We start from the raw sequence: 18,510 nt of genomic DNA on the forward strand, positions 1-18,510 counted from the left end.
AAATCCCGCAGCGGCAGCAGGAGGCCCCATTAGCTAAAGTGGTGCTTCAGGTTAAGAACAGTTTCAGGTTAAGAACGGACCTCCAGAACGAATTCAGTTCTTAAACTGAGGTACCACTGCACTATTATTATCATCTTGTGATTTTTTGTAGTTATTTTGGAATTCGTACTGCAATATTAGCTTACGAAATGTTATGGGTGGAGAAAATCACAGGGTTGCTGTAAACGATAATCCCACCCACAAACTCTCATTCACATACAGTCTGTAAATTTGGGGATGTCACACACCTCACCTGTGCTAATACTGGCAGTCTTTGGCCTGCACAGGCACACCCGGTGTGTAGAGCCTCCAGCCCCAGGCACTGTCTATCATGAAAATGGGTCCTTTGACTAGGAAGATTCATGCAGTCACTGTCATCAGATGCTGATGGGTTGTATCTCAGCTTGTCAGTCACTCTGACATTGCCTAGAAAGAATAAGAGGAACAGAAATGCTTTTGAGGTGCAACTTCTGTATCAATCCTGAGCGCCATTCCATGGACTCTGCACCCCTGTTTCTGATGACAGGTGTACATTATCCTCATACACAGTGGAAAAGACAATAAAGATGGAAGCCTGAGGGAGAGGAAAAGGTTTCTGGCTGCTTCCTGGGTGGGATTGCGGAAACCAAGAGCCGCTTCTGAGAAGGCCTCCCCCCTCCCCTCTTCCTCTCGGGATTTCCTCTCCTCTCCAGGGGACCAATGGCTGGACTGGGCAGAATGGCTGCGTCTGGACAGGGCAGGGGCTTATGGGGTGGGAAGAGGATGGAGATTGCAGGATGGAAGGGTGGGGGGGAACAGGACCCCCACTTTCCAGGGATCCCTCTCTGGTCGCCTTGAAGGGGGGTGTCGATTGCTGGGCGGGAGGGAGAAGCCAAGGCGGCCCCTCCGGAGAGTCCCCAGGGAAGCCACGAGGGAGACGCCCCCCCAGACTATCTCCCCCCCCCCAGTGCTGCCCTTCCCTGCCCCGGGAATGCTCCCCCCTACTTCCCCGACCCCCTTCCTCTCTCCCGGGGTCTCCCCTGCACCCAGAGGCCCCCTTGGCTCACCCCTCGCCATGCGCCCCCATCTCTCCGTCCCTATCGCCCCCCAAGACGAGCCGTGGAGGGACAGGGGGGGTCTCTATCCAGGCGCCTCCCGCACCCCTTAACCCTTTCTTGGCCCGCTTCTCCGCGCCCCAGGGAGTCCTCGTGGGTGGGCGCCCCATCTCCGCCCCTTCGCAGCACGCGTGCCGGGATCCAGCCCCACGGAAGGCGCTTGGGGGAGCTGGAGGGGTCTCTGGGTCCTTTTCTCCCCCTCTTACCCCCGCGACCCCTTTACCTCTTTGTCCTCGCTCCGATTCTCATTTCTTTCCTGCAACATCCACGTTGGGCGGGGATCCTCCTCTTCCCATCCTCCTCCCCTTTCCGAAAGCGCCCCCCCTAGATCTACGGGGCAGAGCGGCAATCCGGAGTGGACGCTTCACTTGCGGGAGAAGCAGGCAGGTTGGGAGGGGGGCTCCCCCCTCATTTCCGGAGCGAAGCCGGATTGGAGGAGGAGGAGCAGCAATGTATTGGGGGCGGGATCTGGGATTGTGTGGGCGGGATGAGAGAAGGATGTGCCGGGAGGGGAGGGAAAGTGTTGAGCGGGTGGGGGGGAAGGAGGAGAGGAAATCCCCCGCCCGGTCTTCCTTCTGGGATCAGGAGAGGGGGGAGGGGCTGATCCCGACAATCCAACAGCGAAGTCACAAAATGAGTTCTGCATGGAAATCAGATCAGACTCCGAGTTCGTGTTTGGGCAACATGACAAGTCTGTCCGTCGGGATGCCTGGCGATTCCTGCTCCCTGCCTTTTCCTGGCCAGCCGGAGAGATCACTGGAAAGGGCGGATTTCTTGACTCCAGAATCCATCACCGCAGACCCCTTTCATTCAGGCATAGAGATCTGCTCTTTGGACCAGTCTGCTTGGATCATCAATGGATCATATGGATCATCAGTGGATCATATCTGGATCATCACTGATGGGGGGGGGCTCAGGAAGATTCTCCTGCCACGTGACTGGGGGCGTCTGGAGGCTGACGGGGGTCAGACAGGGCTGCTGTTTTGCTCTCCTTCCTATTTCAGCTCAGGTTTTCCTGGCAGAAGTTCTATTTCATCCAGAAATGGGTGGATTCATTGAGGAAACGGGGCTAAGCGAAAGCATCAGTTGCAAAGAGGCAAATGTGTCTACTTTGTAACCATCCAGGGAGTTGTGTTGCAAAGGCCATTTGCAGAAAGGTTTTGATAAGGAAAATTCTGGGTTGAGAGTCTACTCAACAGCTCAGCTCATCAGGGTCCAAGTCCCCTGCGGGTCCGTGCGGTCAGTCAAAGAAGGAAATTCCAGCAAAGCAATTTGGAGCAAAACAGCAGTCAGTAGACTGAGATTCTTTAGTGTTGTGCAACAGGTTCAACAACAGCAAGTGATCCCAGAGCGACATTGACATTTAAAACTTTCCCACCATATCGGGGAATTGAGTTCTCACAGCATCATCAATATATCTTTTTGCAGGGCCTACAAGACGGAGCTGTTCTGCCTGGCCTTTCGCCAATGCACAGTCCGACCCCCCCTCTCCTTCTGTAATCTTCATAGAACCCTAACCCGATGGTTGCCATTAATTTGATTCTGAATTGATTCTAGAATGTATTTAAATTAATTGACTGTGCAATTTTCTGTACACTGGGCTATTTTTACCTGTTGTTAGCCGCTCTGAGCCCGGCTTTGGCCAGGGAGAGTGGGATACAAATAAATATTATTATTATTATTATTATTATTATTATTATTATTATTATTATTATTACAGTGGGATGAAGATCATATGAACTTAAGGCATTTGCAAACAACCTGGTAATAATGGTAGAAGCCCACTGGAAAGTATACCAACGGTGTTCAACAAGATTAATCAATTTGGCCAAGTCGCAGGTGTTAAATTGAATAAAAATTGAAATAAATCGTTGGTAAAAATATGAGACAACAGAAGAAAAATGAGTAGAGACAGATAGCAGAGCTGGGGATAGAAAAGATGGTGAATTTTTTTGGAGTGTGGCAGACAACAAAAAATATAAACATTTTAAAAGATCATTATTGGTAATGAAAAATTCTGGGGTGACAGACGACTCAACAGCCAAGCTCGTCGGGGTGCTGCTCCCCCACGGGTTCATGTGGTCAGTAAAAGAAGGAAGCTCCAACAAAACAGCGGTCAGTAGACCATGATCCTTATTGTTATGCAACAGGTCCCCACAGGAGTAAGAACCCCGAGTAAGGGGTGACCCCCCTCTTTTAAAACTTCCCTCTTTCCCCCAGAATACACTTGGAGCAGCATCACTGAGACATCATCACTACATCACTAGCATGTCACAAAGGGGGAGGGGTCTACAAGGGTGACACAAGTCCAACATTAGGTCTCTTTATCAGACACCTTCCCCAACACCTCTTAACTCCCCATCACCGGAAGAACAATAAAACTCTTGACATCTCCTTGCCCTCAGGACTGGTCTGGAGATGGGCTTTCAGAACACCTGACTTGCTCAACTACCTCTGCGGATGTCTCTTGCTGCCCCCCTGGTCACTCCCTGGGTGGGGGGCCGTGTCTGTGCTCTTACGCTTGGGGGATTATGCCGGGATGCCCTGTTCCTGCTGCCTGTTAGAATTCCTGCTCCGTGATTGCAGTCATGGGATTGTTGTCTTTCACATGACGGTGTATGTTTTGACTCCACCAAGTGGGAAGTGACGGAGACAGGATGTTGGTGTTCCTGTGTTCCGTGAAGTGAGACTATTGTCCTTTGTTCTCTCTCTTTGCTGTCTGATGCTAGAGAGAGAGGGAGCCATGTTGCAGTGCTCCGTGTGTGTTTATATGTAAATAAAGTAGATTAGCCAAAATGCTGAGTTGCTGAGCTCTGTTACGCAAACTGCAAACACTCTGCAGATCCCTAAGTGTGCCGATGTCTGTTGGCATCAGTCGCTGTGAAGCTTTTGAAGCTCCCAAATGAATGACCAGGAGGGAGAGAACATGCCAGTCGGGCATGTGTCTCTACCAGGATCCTACTCGAGTGTAGGACGAGCGCTTGACACTGCCGATCTGATTTTCTGCTTCTTGGTTCACGGAGGGAGGTGGAGCCCAAATTCCCCTTTCTTTAAGGATCAAAATGGCATTGGAATGAGGAGAGTCAGTTAAAGTATGGATTTTCTACAAATTTATAAAGCTAGGTATCTTCCCTGAGCTGTCAAGTCAAAAGGATACATTCAGGCATAATATTTGCAACATTGTCATCATGGCTTTCCCAGTAGCCAAGGCCATGTTAAAAACTAGGCTGTGGGACATAGATCTCCAGGAACTAATCTCAGCTGCGGAAAAAACATGGTCCCCTCTTTATTTTCGACTCTCTAGGGTGCAGGAATTTAACCTTAATTATTTACAATTTTTGTTTAACCCGCAAGAAAAAAGGGCTTTTTCTCTGCCTAGGTTCAAGTCTAATCCTTCTAACCTCCTTTGGGGCAGGTTTGTGGGTTTGGCAGAAGGAGATAGGATCTGCCCATGCGATGCCCACCTGGTGGAAACTCTAGCTCACATGGCCCTTAAATGTAAAATCTATGATGATCTCCGCCAACAATTTTTAGACCACCTATGCATTCCAACCTGGAAACCAGAGAAGGAGGTTGTACGCTTCTTATTCCAGGGGAGAGACCAGGAGCTCCCCAAGACAGTAGCTAAGTTCCTCTATTTGATTTTTTGTCACCGAAGTAGGCTACAGGATCCTGCCCTTGCTGGAGAGATGAAATAGATTGCTTGCCTCTTCTTCCCTTTGGCAAATGACTGTACTGTTGAAATGGCGACGAGATCGCACTGGCCTACTTATTCTGAATGTTTGTAAGTGATGCCAATAAAGGTTTGATGATTTGTAACATTGCAACAACTTTAAAGATGTGGGTCCCACTTGTCATTTCCATAACAGTGCAAAAAACCACAGTCACATGCAGACGCACCGTCTTGCATGCTTGAGTAGAGCAACTCCAGGCCATGAGCCAAGTAGCAGCAGAGTAGGGGCCACGTGCAGAGCAAGTCCCACACTGAGGTCAAAAACACACACAGAGGCAGCAGGACTTCTTCAGTAATAGTTTACTGAGCTTTCAAAGCATACAGTTCTCACTGGGTCCCCAGTGAGGCACAAAACTTTGCTCATGAGAGCGAATCAGTTTCAGCCGTAAAAAAATACAGCACACAGGATACCTAAGTCAGGCAGACACACCGGCAGAAGGGAGCAAGGGAGGAAAGAGGCAGGAAGGCCACAGGGCAATGTGTTTTGTCAGGGAATGGTCTGAAGCTGAATATTCTCCTTTTCCCCACTCCTCCTCCTTTTTTTAATCTCAAACCCAAAAAGAAACAAAGTACAAGCATCAAATTCAAAATCCATATTCGTATTTTAACATAAGCTTATTACATAGGTAAAGGAAAAGGGACCCCTGACCATTAGGTCCAGCTGTGGATGACTCTGGGGTTGCGGCGCTCATCTCACTTTATTGGCCGAGGGAGCCGGCGTATAGCTTCCGGGTCATGTGGCCAGCATGACTAAGCCGCTTCTGGCGAACCAGAGCAGCGCACGGAAACGCCGTTTACCTTCCCGCCAGAGCAGTACCTATTTATCTGCTTGCACTTTGACGTGCTTTCGAACTGCTAGGTGGGCAGGAGCAGGGACCGAGAAACGGGAGCTCATCCCGTTGCGGGGATTCGAACCGCCGACCTTCTGATCGGCAAGTCCTACGCTCTGTGGTTTAACCCACAGCGCCACCCGCGTCCCTAAACCTATTACATAGATTACCTAAATTAAAATATACACAATCACTCTAGGCTTCCTTTTGCTATATGTAAATGAAACACAATTAAAAAAATTATATTATAAATAATATTATAGATTCCCACAGGCCCCCCCACTCTCCTTCACCCATGTGTGATCTCAGTATTTTACTTCTTCCATCTTGTTGTGTTGTTATAGTTTAATAATTATTCAATTAATTCTATTGCTCTTTTCTTGCTTACCCCTGCATGTTTTACCCATTATCTATTCCTATTTCAATTCCGGAACAATGTTTTTCCATGTATTCCTTCACACCATCCCACTCCTTGATTATTCTCTGATTTGAGTGGCCTCTAACAAGTGCCGTCAATTTTCCCATTTCTACAAACTCGCAGTTTGTTTTGCCATTCTAATAATGATGAGTTTTCTCCCCCTTCCAATTCTTTGCGATCAGTATTCTGGCCGCTGCAGTTGCCTAAAGGAATACATTTTTCTTCTCTCTGGGGATGTCATTAGATATTAGGCCTAACAAAAAGCCTCTGGTAAACGAAATCTTAAATCATTTTCTCCGTTTCTCAAAGCAATCAACTTTGCCTATTATCGTTAGCATTTGAAAAAGAAACATTAACTTTGGCAGGATATTCATTTTAATCACTGAAATTCACCTCCTTATTGATAACTTTAACCTTTACCAAATCTCTAATTGATTTTTAACTTCTTTCCAGGTCTTATTATAATTATCTTCAAACAAATTGATATTTTTCATTGCTCCAAATTCTTTTTGCTCTGTTCGTCCATATTCTTAACCACCACCTTAGTTTTTTCTTTCTTTATCCTAAATCCTGCCACCTTGCCAAATTCCTCCATCTTTCTCAGCAACTTGCTTATACTTCCTGTTGGTTCTTCTACCATTACAATCATATCATCGGCAAATGCTCTTATTCTATATTCGACTCTTCCTAGTGTTATACCTCTAATCTCCTCCTCTGACCTGATAACTTGATTTAGTACCTCCAATATTAAAATAAATAACAAGGGAGATAGGGGACACCCTTGTCTTGTCCCCCTTTCTATTTTAAAGTATTCAGTCATCTCCCCATTCATTATTAAATTTACCTTTTGGTCTTGATAAATTGCTCTTAATCCAGTTGATATCCTTGTTCCCAATTCCATCTTTTCAATTATCTTCTCCACAAACCTCCAGGATACCTTATCAAAGGCTTTCTCAGCACCCACAAAAACAGATGCAGCCTTCTTCCCTGGGTTCCAGTCAAGATATTCAATAGCATCAATCACAAGTCTCACATTATTGCTCATCTTCCTTCCCGGTAAGAATCCTGTCTGATCTTGGCTAATGACTTCGTTCAACACTGTTTTTAATCTCTGGGCCAATATGTCCGCATATATCTTGTAGTCATTATTAAGTAAAGATATTGGTCTATCATTATTTATATTCTCTTTGTTCTTGTCTTGTTTAGGGTTTACTGTTATATGTGCTAATTGCCATGACTCCGGGATTCTTCCTTCCGCCATTATTTTATTTATGAGTACTTTCAGCGGAGTAGCCACTACTTCCTCCATTTTTTTAAAATGCAAGGCAGTAAGGGCATCCGGGCCCAGCAACTTCCCCAACTTCGCTTTGGAAATAGCCTCCTGTACTTCCATCATAGAAACTGGGGCATTTAGATATGCATTTTTTTCTATTCCCACTCTGGGTAAGTCTTTCCCCTGCAGATAATTTTTTATATCTTCTTCTGTTTCCTTGCCTATATTACATAAATTTTTGAAGTGGTTGATAAAACACTTATTTCTTCTCGTTTTCTCGCCGTCTTTGATTTTATCTATTAATCTCTCTGTCTCTTCTTCAGTTGCCATGGCAGTATTTTGCTGGGCCTATTTGCAAATTCAAAGGATCTCTGTTTCATCCATCTTATGTTATTTTGGATTTCAATGCTTAACAACTACGAGAATTGTGTTTGTAATAACTTGATTTTTGGTGCTACCTTTTTATTTTTTGGTTCCTTCACTAGTATTTTTTCATTGCTCGCTATTTCTTCTCTTAACTGCTCTAAGTTCCTCTCATAAGCTCTCTTTTCCCCTGCATTTTGCTGGATATAGAAGCCTCTAAGAAATGCTTTACTGGCATCCCAAATTATTCTTATATCAGTGTCTTGTGATTTATTGATTTCAAAGAATTATTTCAACAATTCTTGTGCTTTAATCACCAGATTTTCATCGTTTAATAAATTCTCATTTAATCGCCATCTTTTTTTACCCTTTTGTTTATTTTCTAATTCTAATATCACTGGATTATGATCTGTTATTGTATTTGGGTGAATCTCTGTTTTTTTAAATTTCTATTATTAAATTATTTGAGATCTAGATTGCATAAATTCTCCCTGACGATTGTTAGGCTTCTGAAAAGAGTGTGAACTGTTTCTCCAGTCGATTTTTGTCTCTCCATGCATCCCTTAGGTTTAAGCTGTCCACCATTTGAAAAAATGTATGTGGTGGTCTCCCTTTTCTAGATATTCTGCCCCTTTCTGTCCTGTCCATTTCTAATGAAGGGACTCCATTGAGGTCCCTCACCTTAAGGGGGGAATCCATTCTCAGGCCGATCATCTTTCCTCAGAAGAGGAGCTGGAGGGGGGAAAGACATCCCCTTCGTTTCCAGTGGTCTCAGAAGGAGGGAGAGACACAGTCACGGAGCAGATTAGAGGGGAATTACCCAGCTACGAGAAAATGACAAGAGAAACAGACTCAGCTGGCCCTGAATCAGGAAGACAGATTTCCTCTGAGTTCATTGCCGTGAAGAAGAGTGAACTCTGAGAGGAACACGTCCCTCACTCCATACATATAAATGGGTTCTCCCCTTTGAAGGTCCCTTCATGTTTCTTAAACATTACATTATAGCTAAAGCACTTTCTGCAATCCTTCCATTTAAAGTTATTGATAGTATGTAGGGTGTCAACTGGTAAAGTTCTTCCTGGCCACGAGTCTGTTGATGTAGGACTTCCACAAGGACTGAGCCTCAATATACTTTCCTGACGTTTATGTGGTTTGTCTTTTGTGTGAGTTTGTTGATGTATATCAAGGGTTCCACTCCGACTGAAGCTCCTTCCACATGCCATACATTTAAATGGTTTCTTCCCTGTGTGTCTGCTGATGTTTTCTAAGATTTCCACTTTGACTGAAGCTTTTTCCGCACTTCATGCATTTAAACGGTTTCTCCCCTGTGTGAGTCCGCTGGTGTAATTTAAGGTCTCCATTCTGACTGAAGCTCTTTCTGCACTCAATGCATTTAAATGGTTTCCCCCCTGTGTGAGTCCGTTGATGTCTTCTAAGCATTGCATTGAAACTGAAGCACTTCCCACACTCCACACATTTATATGGTTTCTCCCCTGTGTGAGTCCGTTGATGTATATTGAGGTGTCCACTCTGACTGAAGCTCTTTCCACACTCCATACATTTATATGGTTTCTCTCCTGTGTGTGTCCATTGATGTGTTTTAAGGTCTCCATTCTGACTGAAGCTCTTTCTGCACTCAATACATTTAAATGGTTTCCCCCCTGCCTGTGTGAGTCAATTGATGTCTTCTATGGCCTGAATCGTAACTGAAGCTCTTTCCGCATTCCAAGCATTTAAATGGTTTCTCCCCTGTGTGAGTCCGTTGATGTATTCTAAGGTATCCATTTCGACTGAAGCTCTTTCCACACTCAATGCATTTAAATGGTTTTCCCCCTGTGTGAGTCTGTTGATGTGATCTAAGGGCTCCATTTTCACTAAAGCTCTTTCCGCACTCCATGCATCCATATGGTTTCTCCTCTGTGTGTGTCTGTTGATGTGATCTAAGTCCTGCATCGTAACTGAAGCTTCTTCCACATTCCATACATTTATATGGTTTCTCCCCTGTGTGAATCCGTTGATGTTTTTTAAGGTCTCCATTCTGACTGAAGCTCTTTCCGCACTCAATACATTTAAATGGTTTCTCCCCTGTGTGAGTCCGTTGATGTCTTCTAAGGGCTCCATTTTCACTAAAGCTCTTTCCGCACTCCATGCATTGAAATGGTTTCTCCCCTGTGTGAGTCCGTTGATGCATATTGCGGTGCCCACTCTGACTGAAGCTCTTGCCACACTCCATACATTTATATGGTTTTTCACCAGTGTGAGTTCGCTGGTGTAATTTAAGTTCTCCATTCTGACTGAAGCTCTTCCCACACTCCCTGCATTCATATGGTTTCTCCCCTGTGTGAGTCTGATGATGTTTATTGAGGTGCCCACTCTTACTGAAGCTCTTTCCACACTCCATACATTTATATGGTTTTTCACCCGTGTGAGTCCGTTGATGTGAACTTAAGTGTCCACTCTTACTAAAGCTCTTTCCGCACTCCCTGCATTTAAAAGGTTTTTCACCCGTGTGAATCCGTAGATGTGCACTTAAGTGTCCACTCTGACGGAAGCTTTTCCCGCACTCCATGCATTTAAATGGTTTTTCCCCTGTGTGAGTCCGCTGGTGTATATTGAGGAGTCCTCTTAGACTAAAGTTCTTCCCACACTCCCTGCATTGGAATCCTTTCTTGTCCATGTGAGTCCGCTGATGCGTTCTAAGTTTTCTACTATCAGTGAAACTTTTCCCACTCTCCATACCTTTAAATGTTTTCTCCCCTCTTGGAGTCATTGATGTGAGCTATGTGTGCTCATTCAATGAAGCATATCCCACATTTCACACATTTTAATTTCTATTCCTAATGAAATGAAAGGTGCCCCATCCCCTGGAATTCTGAATGTCTTCTCCATCACCTTCCTCAGAGTGGGAGGAAAGGAAATCCTGTTTGGGTTACAAGAAAGAGAACAAAGGGAAAGAGAACACATCAAGCGCCATTAGCTTCAACATCTCCTACATTCCCCCGCCTCCTCCCCATGTTCCCAATTTTTTGGAAATGAAAAAGCAATGTCATCAAATGATAGTAATGCATCACCACCTTTCATAATCCTCAATCATCGTTAATAAAGCAGCATGATCTTGGAATACAGCCTTTTCAAATCAATTGTTTCCTCACAGAAAAGGCAGCTGCTCTCTGTCCAAGAAACAGTCCTCTCTTTCTCCGCTCCATCGTTCCTTTGGACATTCCCCATCCTCTGCATCATAATCCTCCATCCACCTCTAGATCTTTATGAATCACCTGCACAGTCCCATTGGCCACAGGAGGTCCATGTGGACTATTATGTGAGACCCTGGTCTACATCTTTTCCAGGGACTGTGGTCTGGGTCAGTCAGAGAATTAGTGACAAGACTTGGTGCTTGGGGTCAGCTGAATGGGTGCTCAGGGAAGCTCCTGTTCTTGGAGATGGACCTCCCTCTACATGCCTCACATTGCATTGAGAGAGCAGGAGAAGCAGAAGGAAAGAAGATGGCAAATGGGAATCCCAAGGGTTCTTTATAATGATGATGTGCTGCCTGATCTCAAGCCCCTCTTCTGACACAAGACTACCCTAATCTGGCACTGACAAAGCTGGATATTCAAGGCAAAGGGATAACTGTACTTATCCCTTCATCCTTGAATATGTAGTGTTGATTCATTGATGGCCTGATGTGATATTTCCAGAGACGTGAATTTATTCCTTATCTGTCTCAAATATCTGGGTACCTTTGGTGGGGGTCATGTCATGCACCTTATGGGGTAATTTATCCATCATTGGTCCCCACCCTGCACTCAGCTCTCACCTGTGGCTTCCAGAAGATGTCAGCATGCAACAGGGGCCACAATCCCAGGAATCGCTTCAACTGACCGGCAAAACCAGGCGAGGATAGTTGATGGGTCTCAAATCCTTGGTGGGTTGGGGATTTCTGCTGCAGGTGAAGGCAGACCCTGGTGGATGGAGAGGAGGAGAACAGTGAATCCCACAGTCCAGATTCTGCCCATGCTGCAGAGAAAAGTGAAGGGCCGATGGGATCGTCAACCGGGGAAGGAATCCCATCGAGAAGGAAAACTCTGCTCCTAAACTTTCACTGCCTCTTGAGCTATGTTCAGGGGAAGAAAAGGCTATGGAGGAAAACCTACACAAATCCAGAGTGGAGTCTCTAAGATGGTTGGATGGTGTCCTGCACACCTTCTTCATTCAACTCCTGCAGCCAAGCTGGTGCCAAACATACTGCTCTGCTTTCCTTGGGACCATATCAGCCAGGCTGAGAAGGGGGTCTTGTTGTATAGACAGCCCAGGACCCCCAAACACACTGCCTATGCTTGCAGTGCTGCTAACACAGTGGTTTCAAGCGCAGAAACGAGCTCAAACCTGTTTATCAAAGTCTCTCCGATGTGGAACAAGGAAAGCAGAAGTGCTGTTTACATCATACGTCCCTGTAAAAGTATTTGAAAAGACAAAGTATCCGGTGGCCCCTTGAAAGCTAAAGAAAGTATTGTGGCGGAAGCTTTTGGGGGTGCAGGACCAGGAAAGCTCCTGCCACCCTGATCCTTCCAATGGGGACTCAGGCCTCATCATGGGACTTGAACTGCCCTGGCTGATTATCTCCAATGGGATAGATATTGAGAGGAAAGCTCTTTCCTGGTTCTGCTGGATCTCTTAGCGGCTTTGGAGACCTTTGGCCATGGTGTCCTTCTGGACCCTCTAGGGGAGCTGGGGGCCCTGTTATGAAGTGGTTCCCCTCCTTCCTCCTGGGCCATGTCCAGAGAGTGGTGTTCAGACCCCTGGATGCTTACTTGTGGGGTGCCCCAGGGCTCCATCCTCTCCCCTATGCTTTTTACTATCTATATGCAGCCACTGGGAGAGATCATCAGGGGGGTTGGGTTGGGTGTTCACCAGTATGTGGATGATGCCCAGCTCTTCTTCTCTTTCAAATTGGAACTAGTGAAGATGGTGAATGCCGTGTGTGGCTGTCTGTAGCTGGTTGGAGGATGGATGGCGGCCAACACATTGAGGCTGAATCCTGACAAGACAGAAATACTGTCCCTGGGGGAGGATGGGGGCATTCCTGGTCCTGATGGGATAACTGTGCCCCTGAAGGACCAGGTGTGCAGCCTGGGGGTCATTTTGGACTCCCAGCTGTGCATGGAGGCGCAGATCAATTCTGTGTCCAGGGCAGCTGTCTGGCAGCTCCATCTGGTACACAGGATGAGACCCAAGTAGCCTGCAGACTGTCTGGCCAGAGTGGTGCATGCTCTGGTTATCTCCTGCTTGGAGTACTGCCAGCTGCTCTACATGGGGCTACCTTTGAAGGTGACTCTGAAGCTATAACTAATCCAGAATGGGGGAGCTAGACTAGTTACTGGGAGCAGCCACTAAGACCACATAACATTATTTCTAAAGTATCTCCCCTGGCTCCCAGCGCATTTCCGAGCACAATTCAAACTGTTGGTGCTGACTTTTAAAGTGTCTGTGGGATGTGAAACACAAGAGCAGTCAAGTACAACATCCCTAGAGTGGAAATAAAAGGGGATGTCTGGAGCAGCCAGTCAGAACTTCCGGTTTCTCCTAGGCTGGGACAGACTTCTTCTGCATGTGACTAGAGGTGGGCGCGAACTCACCTGCCCAGGTAACAAAAGAGCAGGACTGGTCAGCCACTCTCTCTCTGACTACATTCGTCGAAGAAGCAACATCTGCTTAGCCTAAGATGCTTTCTTGGGCTGTCTCCTTATGGGATAGTTTCCAGGTGTATGTAACTTTTGTAACTTAAGTCTGCCTTCTGGGATCCATTTGTGAACAGAATGTGTGAGTAAACTCTTTTTATACTTTTATAGAAGACTGTGTCGTGTCTATCTTTTTATGAGGGACTAAAGGGGAAATTACCAAGGAAACTTATTTTAGAGGCTTTAGCGAGCCTGAGCAAATGCATCCGCTGTAAGTTTAAAAAGGGGAATGTTACTCTGCTAAATTGTACAACTTGTTAGCACAAGTTGGAAAGGATATAATCAAACAATATATCCTCTCCTGCATCCCTGAACATTCCCACTGTGTCATGGTTGCATTTTTCAGGCATAGAAAAGTACAGATGTAATGTATAGCGATAATTCCTAACCTACTTGTTCAAGAAGGTTCTGGTAGTTTTACTCTGTATGATTCAAAGCTGGTGTTTTCTTTAGATCATGGGGAGGCAAGCTAAGGCCTGGGGGTATAAATGCGATGATGATGATGATGGTCTTGTGGGGTTTTTAAAAGTTATTTTGGAGCTCATACTGCTATATCAGCTCATAAAATGTTATGGGTGGAGAAAATCACAGGGTTGCCATAAACTATAATCCCACCCAGGAAATCTCATTCATATACATTCTGTAAATTTGGGGAGGTCACACACCTCACCTGTGCTAATACTGGCAGTCTTTGGCCTGCACAGGCAAACCCTGTGTGTAGAGCCTCCAGCCACAGGCACTGTCTATCAGGAAAATGGGTCCTTTGACTGGGAAGATTCATGGAGTCGCTGTCGTCGGATGCTGAAGGATTGTATCTCAGCTTGTCAGTCACTCTGACATTGCCTACAAAGAATAAGAGGAACAGAAATGTTTTGAGGTGCAACTTCTATTTCATGGACTCTGCGCCCGTTTCTGAGGACAGGTGTACATTATCCTCATCCTCAGTGAACCAGGCAGTGGAAAAGACAATAAAGATGGAAGGCTGAGAGAGAGGAAAAGGTTTCTGGCTGCTTCCTGGGTGGGATTGTGGAAACAAAGAGCCACTTCCGAGAAGGCCTCTCCCCTCCCCTCTTCCTCTCGGGATTTCCTCTCCAGGGGACCAGTGGTTGGACTGGGCAGAATCATTGTCTGGACAGGGCAGGGGCTTATGGGGGCTTATGGGGTGGGAAGAGGATGGAGACTGCAGGAAGGAAGGGGTGGGGGGACTGGACCCCCCACTTTCCAGGGATCCCTCTCTGGTCGCCTTGGGGGGGCATTCCTGGCAGGAGGGAGAAGTCAAGGCGGCACCTCCGGAGATTCATCGTGGGCGTCATGATGGAGACGCCCTACCCAGACTCTCCTTCCTATCTCTCCCCCCCCCCCCGCCAATGCTGCCCTTCCCTGTCCCAGGGATGCTCCCCTCCCTCCCCCCACTTCCTTGACCCCCTCCCTCTCTCCTGAGTCTCCCCTGCATCCAGAGGCTCCCTTGGCTCTGCTCACCCCACACCCTGCGCCCCCATCTCTCCAGCTGGAGGCGCCCCCCCAAGACAAGCAGGGGAGGGACGGGGGTCTCTATCCCTCGTGCCGATTAACCCTTTCGTGGCCCAACTCTCTCTGCGCGGAGCCCCCAGCGCTCCGGGGATGCCTGCGCGGGGGACACGGGGCGATGGGGTCCTCATGGGGACTCCCTGGGTGGGGGTCCCATGCCCGCCCCTGTCAAGGCGCCTAAGGGGCCGAGAAAAGGGGCGTGCAGGGTTCCAGGCCCTGCCGACGGGGCCCACGAAAGGCGCTCTGGGGAGCTGGCGGGGTCTCTGGGTCCTTTTCTCCCCCTCCCCCCCCCGCAACCTCTTTACCTCTTTGTCCTCGCTCCGAGTCTCATTTCTTTCCTGCAACATCCACGTTGGGCGGGGATCCTCCTCTTCCCATCCTCCTCCCCTTTCCGAAAGCGCCCCCCCCCTAGATCTACGGGATAGAGCAGCAATCCGGAGTGGAAGCTCCACTTGCGGGAGAAGCAGGCAGGTTGGGAGGGGGGCTCCCCCCTCATTTCCGGAGCGAAGCCGGATTGGAGGAGGAGGAGGAGGAGGAGGAGCAATGTATTGGGGGCGGGATCTGGGATTGTGTGGGCGGGATGAGAGAAGGATGTGCCGGGAGGGGAGGGAAAGTGTTGAGCGGGTGGGGGGGAAGGAGGAGAGGAAATCCCCCGCCCGGTCTTCCTTCTGGGATCAGAAGAGGGGGGAGGGGCTGATCCCGACAATCCAACAGCGAAGTCACAAAATGAGTTCTGCATGGAAATCAGATCAGACTCCGAGTTCGTGTTTGGGCAACGTTACAAGTCTGTCCGTCGGGATGCCTGGCGATTCCTGCTCCCTGCCTTTTCCCGGCCAGCCTGAGAGATCACTGGAAAGGGCGCATTTCTTGACTCCAGAATCCATCACCGCAGACCCGTTTCATTCAGGCCTAGAGATCTGCTCTTTGGCCCAGTCTGCTTGGATCATCAATGGATCATATGGATCATCCATGATGTCATACCCATCTCACGGAGGGGGCGGGGGCTCAGGAAGAATCTCCTGCCACGTGACTGGGGTCAGACAGGGCTGCTGTTTTGCTCTCCTTACTATTTCAGCTCAGGTTTTCCTGGCAGAAGTTACATTTCATCACGAAATGGGTGGATTCATTGAGGAAACGGGGCTACGTTGAAAAGAGGCAAATGTGTCTACTTTGTAACCACCCAGTGAGTTGTGTTGCAAAGGCCATTTGAAGAAAGGCTCCTATTGTATCACCTGCGGCTACATGCCGGAGTTTTGGTGGTTTGTGGAAATGTGTCTCTGTAAATGCGCTTATCCCCGTGCATTTATAATGGCATGACATTAAATCCCATGAGATCCACAAGCACCAGAACCATAAGCCCACCTAGGAGTCCAAAAGCACAGAACGAAGCAGCCCTATCAAAAGCTGGGTGTCGAACAACAACAACAACAACAACAACTTTTTTTGTACCCCACCCATCAAACTGGATTGCTCCAGCCACTCTGGGCAGCTTCCCAAAGAATAGAAGAAAAGATAACCCAACATGAAATATTAAAAGCTTCCCGATATGGAGCTGCTTTCAGGCGTTTATGGAGGTTCGTCTCCTTGACATCTGGTGGGAGAGCGTTCCACAGGGCAGTCATGACAACCGAGAAGGCCCTCTGTAACCTCACTTCTCGCAATGAGGGACCTGCCAGAATGAAGCAGGACCACCTGGAGGAATTTTACCCTTATGCTTTCCATATAATTAGTTAGCCATATATAACCATATATAACCATACATCCTTATACGTAATGCTTTTTATATAAACCATGTTTGAATCATGAAGGCTTCTGCAAAGCTTAGGGCAAAATGCTTAGATTTGAAAAATCCAAAATGAACTCTGCCCCAGTTCTCTCCCCTTGTTCTTTTCAATGTCTCGCTAACATAAGGGGGGAAGCAATAAATCTGCTGTGCTGGCATTTTCCTCCTGTCCAGACAGGGTCCTGAGCAGCTAAAAACAGGAAGATGCTAACCGCAAAATGTCCCTGTTTGACAGATGTTGCGTAGGAGAGCGTAAGGGCCGAATACAGTTCCTGTCTCCTTTTTATTAGGGGAAAGGTCGGACTAATGTTCAGACTGAAGAAAACAGAAGTTGGGAGGGAACTCTTTACATGATCAGGGGGCAAGGCTTGAATTCGCTCATTGGTTTTATTTTTGCTGCCGTGTGCGATTGTATTTGATTATGTCATGATCTATGATGTATGTACTCAGGTATAAAGCCTCAGGGCCCTAGAGCTGGAGTGCCCAGTCCCTGGAAACAATTTAACTGGGTCAATTATTGCTTAGCAATAAATATCACTTTCTTTTTCTCTACTGCTGCATCTGTCAATTCTTGGACACAATTTGAGTGGGTCACAGGTACCTTAAAATCCTTGCTACAAGAAGGCCATCGGAGCTGGACCTCAGTGTCCGCGCTGAGCGATGGACGTGGAGACGCTCCTTCCCTTCTTCTGGGCTGAGACCATTTAGAGCTTTCAAGGTCAGCGCCAGCACTTTGAATGGTGCTCGCTCGGAAACGGACCGGGAGCCAGTGAAGATTTCTTAGGACCCGTCTTCAGGGGCCAGCTGTTAGGGGGCCGTTCAGCTGCTGTCCAAAACTGAAGGTATCCCTTGCCGGAAGTAATCCATAAACCTCTCCTGCTCCGCCTTCTCGGGATGCTATTGGTGCGCGATGCTCCGGCTCTCGAGAGAGGGAGAGGCGTGAGTTGGGTGCGCTCGGCTTGCCAAGGGTTAAACAGAAACGAGCTAGATTCCTAGAGAGGAAAGTAAAAGGGGGGGCAGGGTCCTCCAGAGCGAAAGCCTAACCCCTCCCTTTCCTGCAAGAAGTCGGGCGTGTGGGGGTCCCGTTGGTTCGGCTCTGCAGAGGCTGCCTGGGGGCGCCTGCTGGGATCCGGTGAGTCTCCTCTCTCCCAGGATAGGGCCCATGGGGAGAGCGGGGGTCCCAGTGCTGCATGGCAAGAGGGGGGCAAGTCAGGGCGCGGAGGGTCGCAGGAGGGCGGCAGCTCTGCTCTTGCTTTGCATGGATGCACTGCTGACCCCTTGGGTCCAAGAGTGGGGAAATGCATGCAGAGAAACCCCATTCAGATGTATGGATCAGTCCCCTTTTATGACAGAGGTTGGCCGCGGATGGAAACATTCGGACATGAAATATACCCTGGTCCCTAAAACCTCACCTGTGCAAGGAAGGAAGGAAGGCAGGAAAGAAGGAAAGAAGGGGGGCAGAGAAGAGAAAGCGCTTCCTCTTGCAGGGCAGAGTAAAACCTGTGGAACTGCCTCCCACAAGAGCCAGGGAGGCCACCAATCAAGGTGGCCTTAAAAGAGGAGGAGACCAATCCGTGGAGGAGGAGGAGAGGGCGATGGGGGGGGGGGTTCCTCTGCTCTATGGGGCAGCCCTATGGCCTGATCCTGCAGTGCTCATTTTCTCCTCCAGTGCTTAGTGTGTGTCCAGATGCAAGCGTGGCCTCTGAGATTGC

General features: G+C 47.8%; 4 protein-coding genes across 14 annotated transcripts in view; 1 reads left to right on the top strand and 3 right to left on the bottom strand.

Moving 5' to 3' along the window:
• The window catches only part of LOC310742874 (uncharacterized protein), a 168,255-nt gene that overhangs the window by 113,766 nt on the left and 35,979 nt on the right, over window positions 1–18,510 (top strand). For 2 of the 10 annotated variants that reach the window (XM_083572602.1, XM_083572609.1), the window contains exon 1: window positions 17,842–17,930. The exons of the other annotated variants lie outside the window; for them this stretch is intronic. The gene's annotated coding sequence lies outside the window, so the exon portion shown is untranslated. Of the gene's footprint in view, window positions 1–17,841; window positions 17,931–18,510 lie in introns of those variants that run through there. 10 annotated transcript variants of the gene reach the window in all.
• Window positions 1–18,510, bottom strand: part of LOC310743095 (uncharacterized protein) — a 135,363-nt gene that overhangs the window by 99,470 nt on the left and 17,383 nt on the right. The window lies entirely within an intron of this gene.
• The window catches only part of LOC310742934 (uncharacterized protein), a 103,191-nt gene that overhangs the window by 76,001 nt on the left and 8,680 nt on the right, over window positions 1–18,510 (bottom strand). The gene's annotated exons all lie outside the window — the stretch shown is intronic.
• Window positions 7,523–18,510, bottom strand: part of LOC310743013 (uncharacterized protein) — a 151,532-nt gene continuing 140,544 nt past the window's right edge. Inside the window, exon 4 of the mRNA XM_083573048.1 lies at window positions 7,523–10,670. Within this exon, the coding sequence (XP_083429174.1) occupies window positions 9,396–10,520 (1,125 nt within the window). The 5' untranslated portion in view covers window positions 10,521–10,670 and the 3' untranslated portion in view covers window positions 7,523–9,395. The remainder of the gene's footprint in view (window positions 10,671–18,510) is intronic.

This window comes from Podarcis filfolensis (genome assembly GCF_964270895.1).
Source record: "Podarcis filfolensis genome assembly, chromosome: 10".
NCBI lineage: Eukaryota > Metazoa > Chordata > Lepidosauria > Squamata > Lacertidae > Podarcis > Podarcis filfolensis.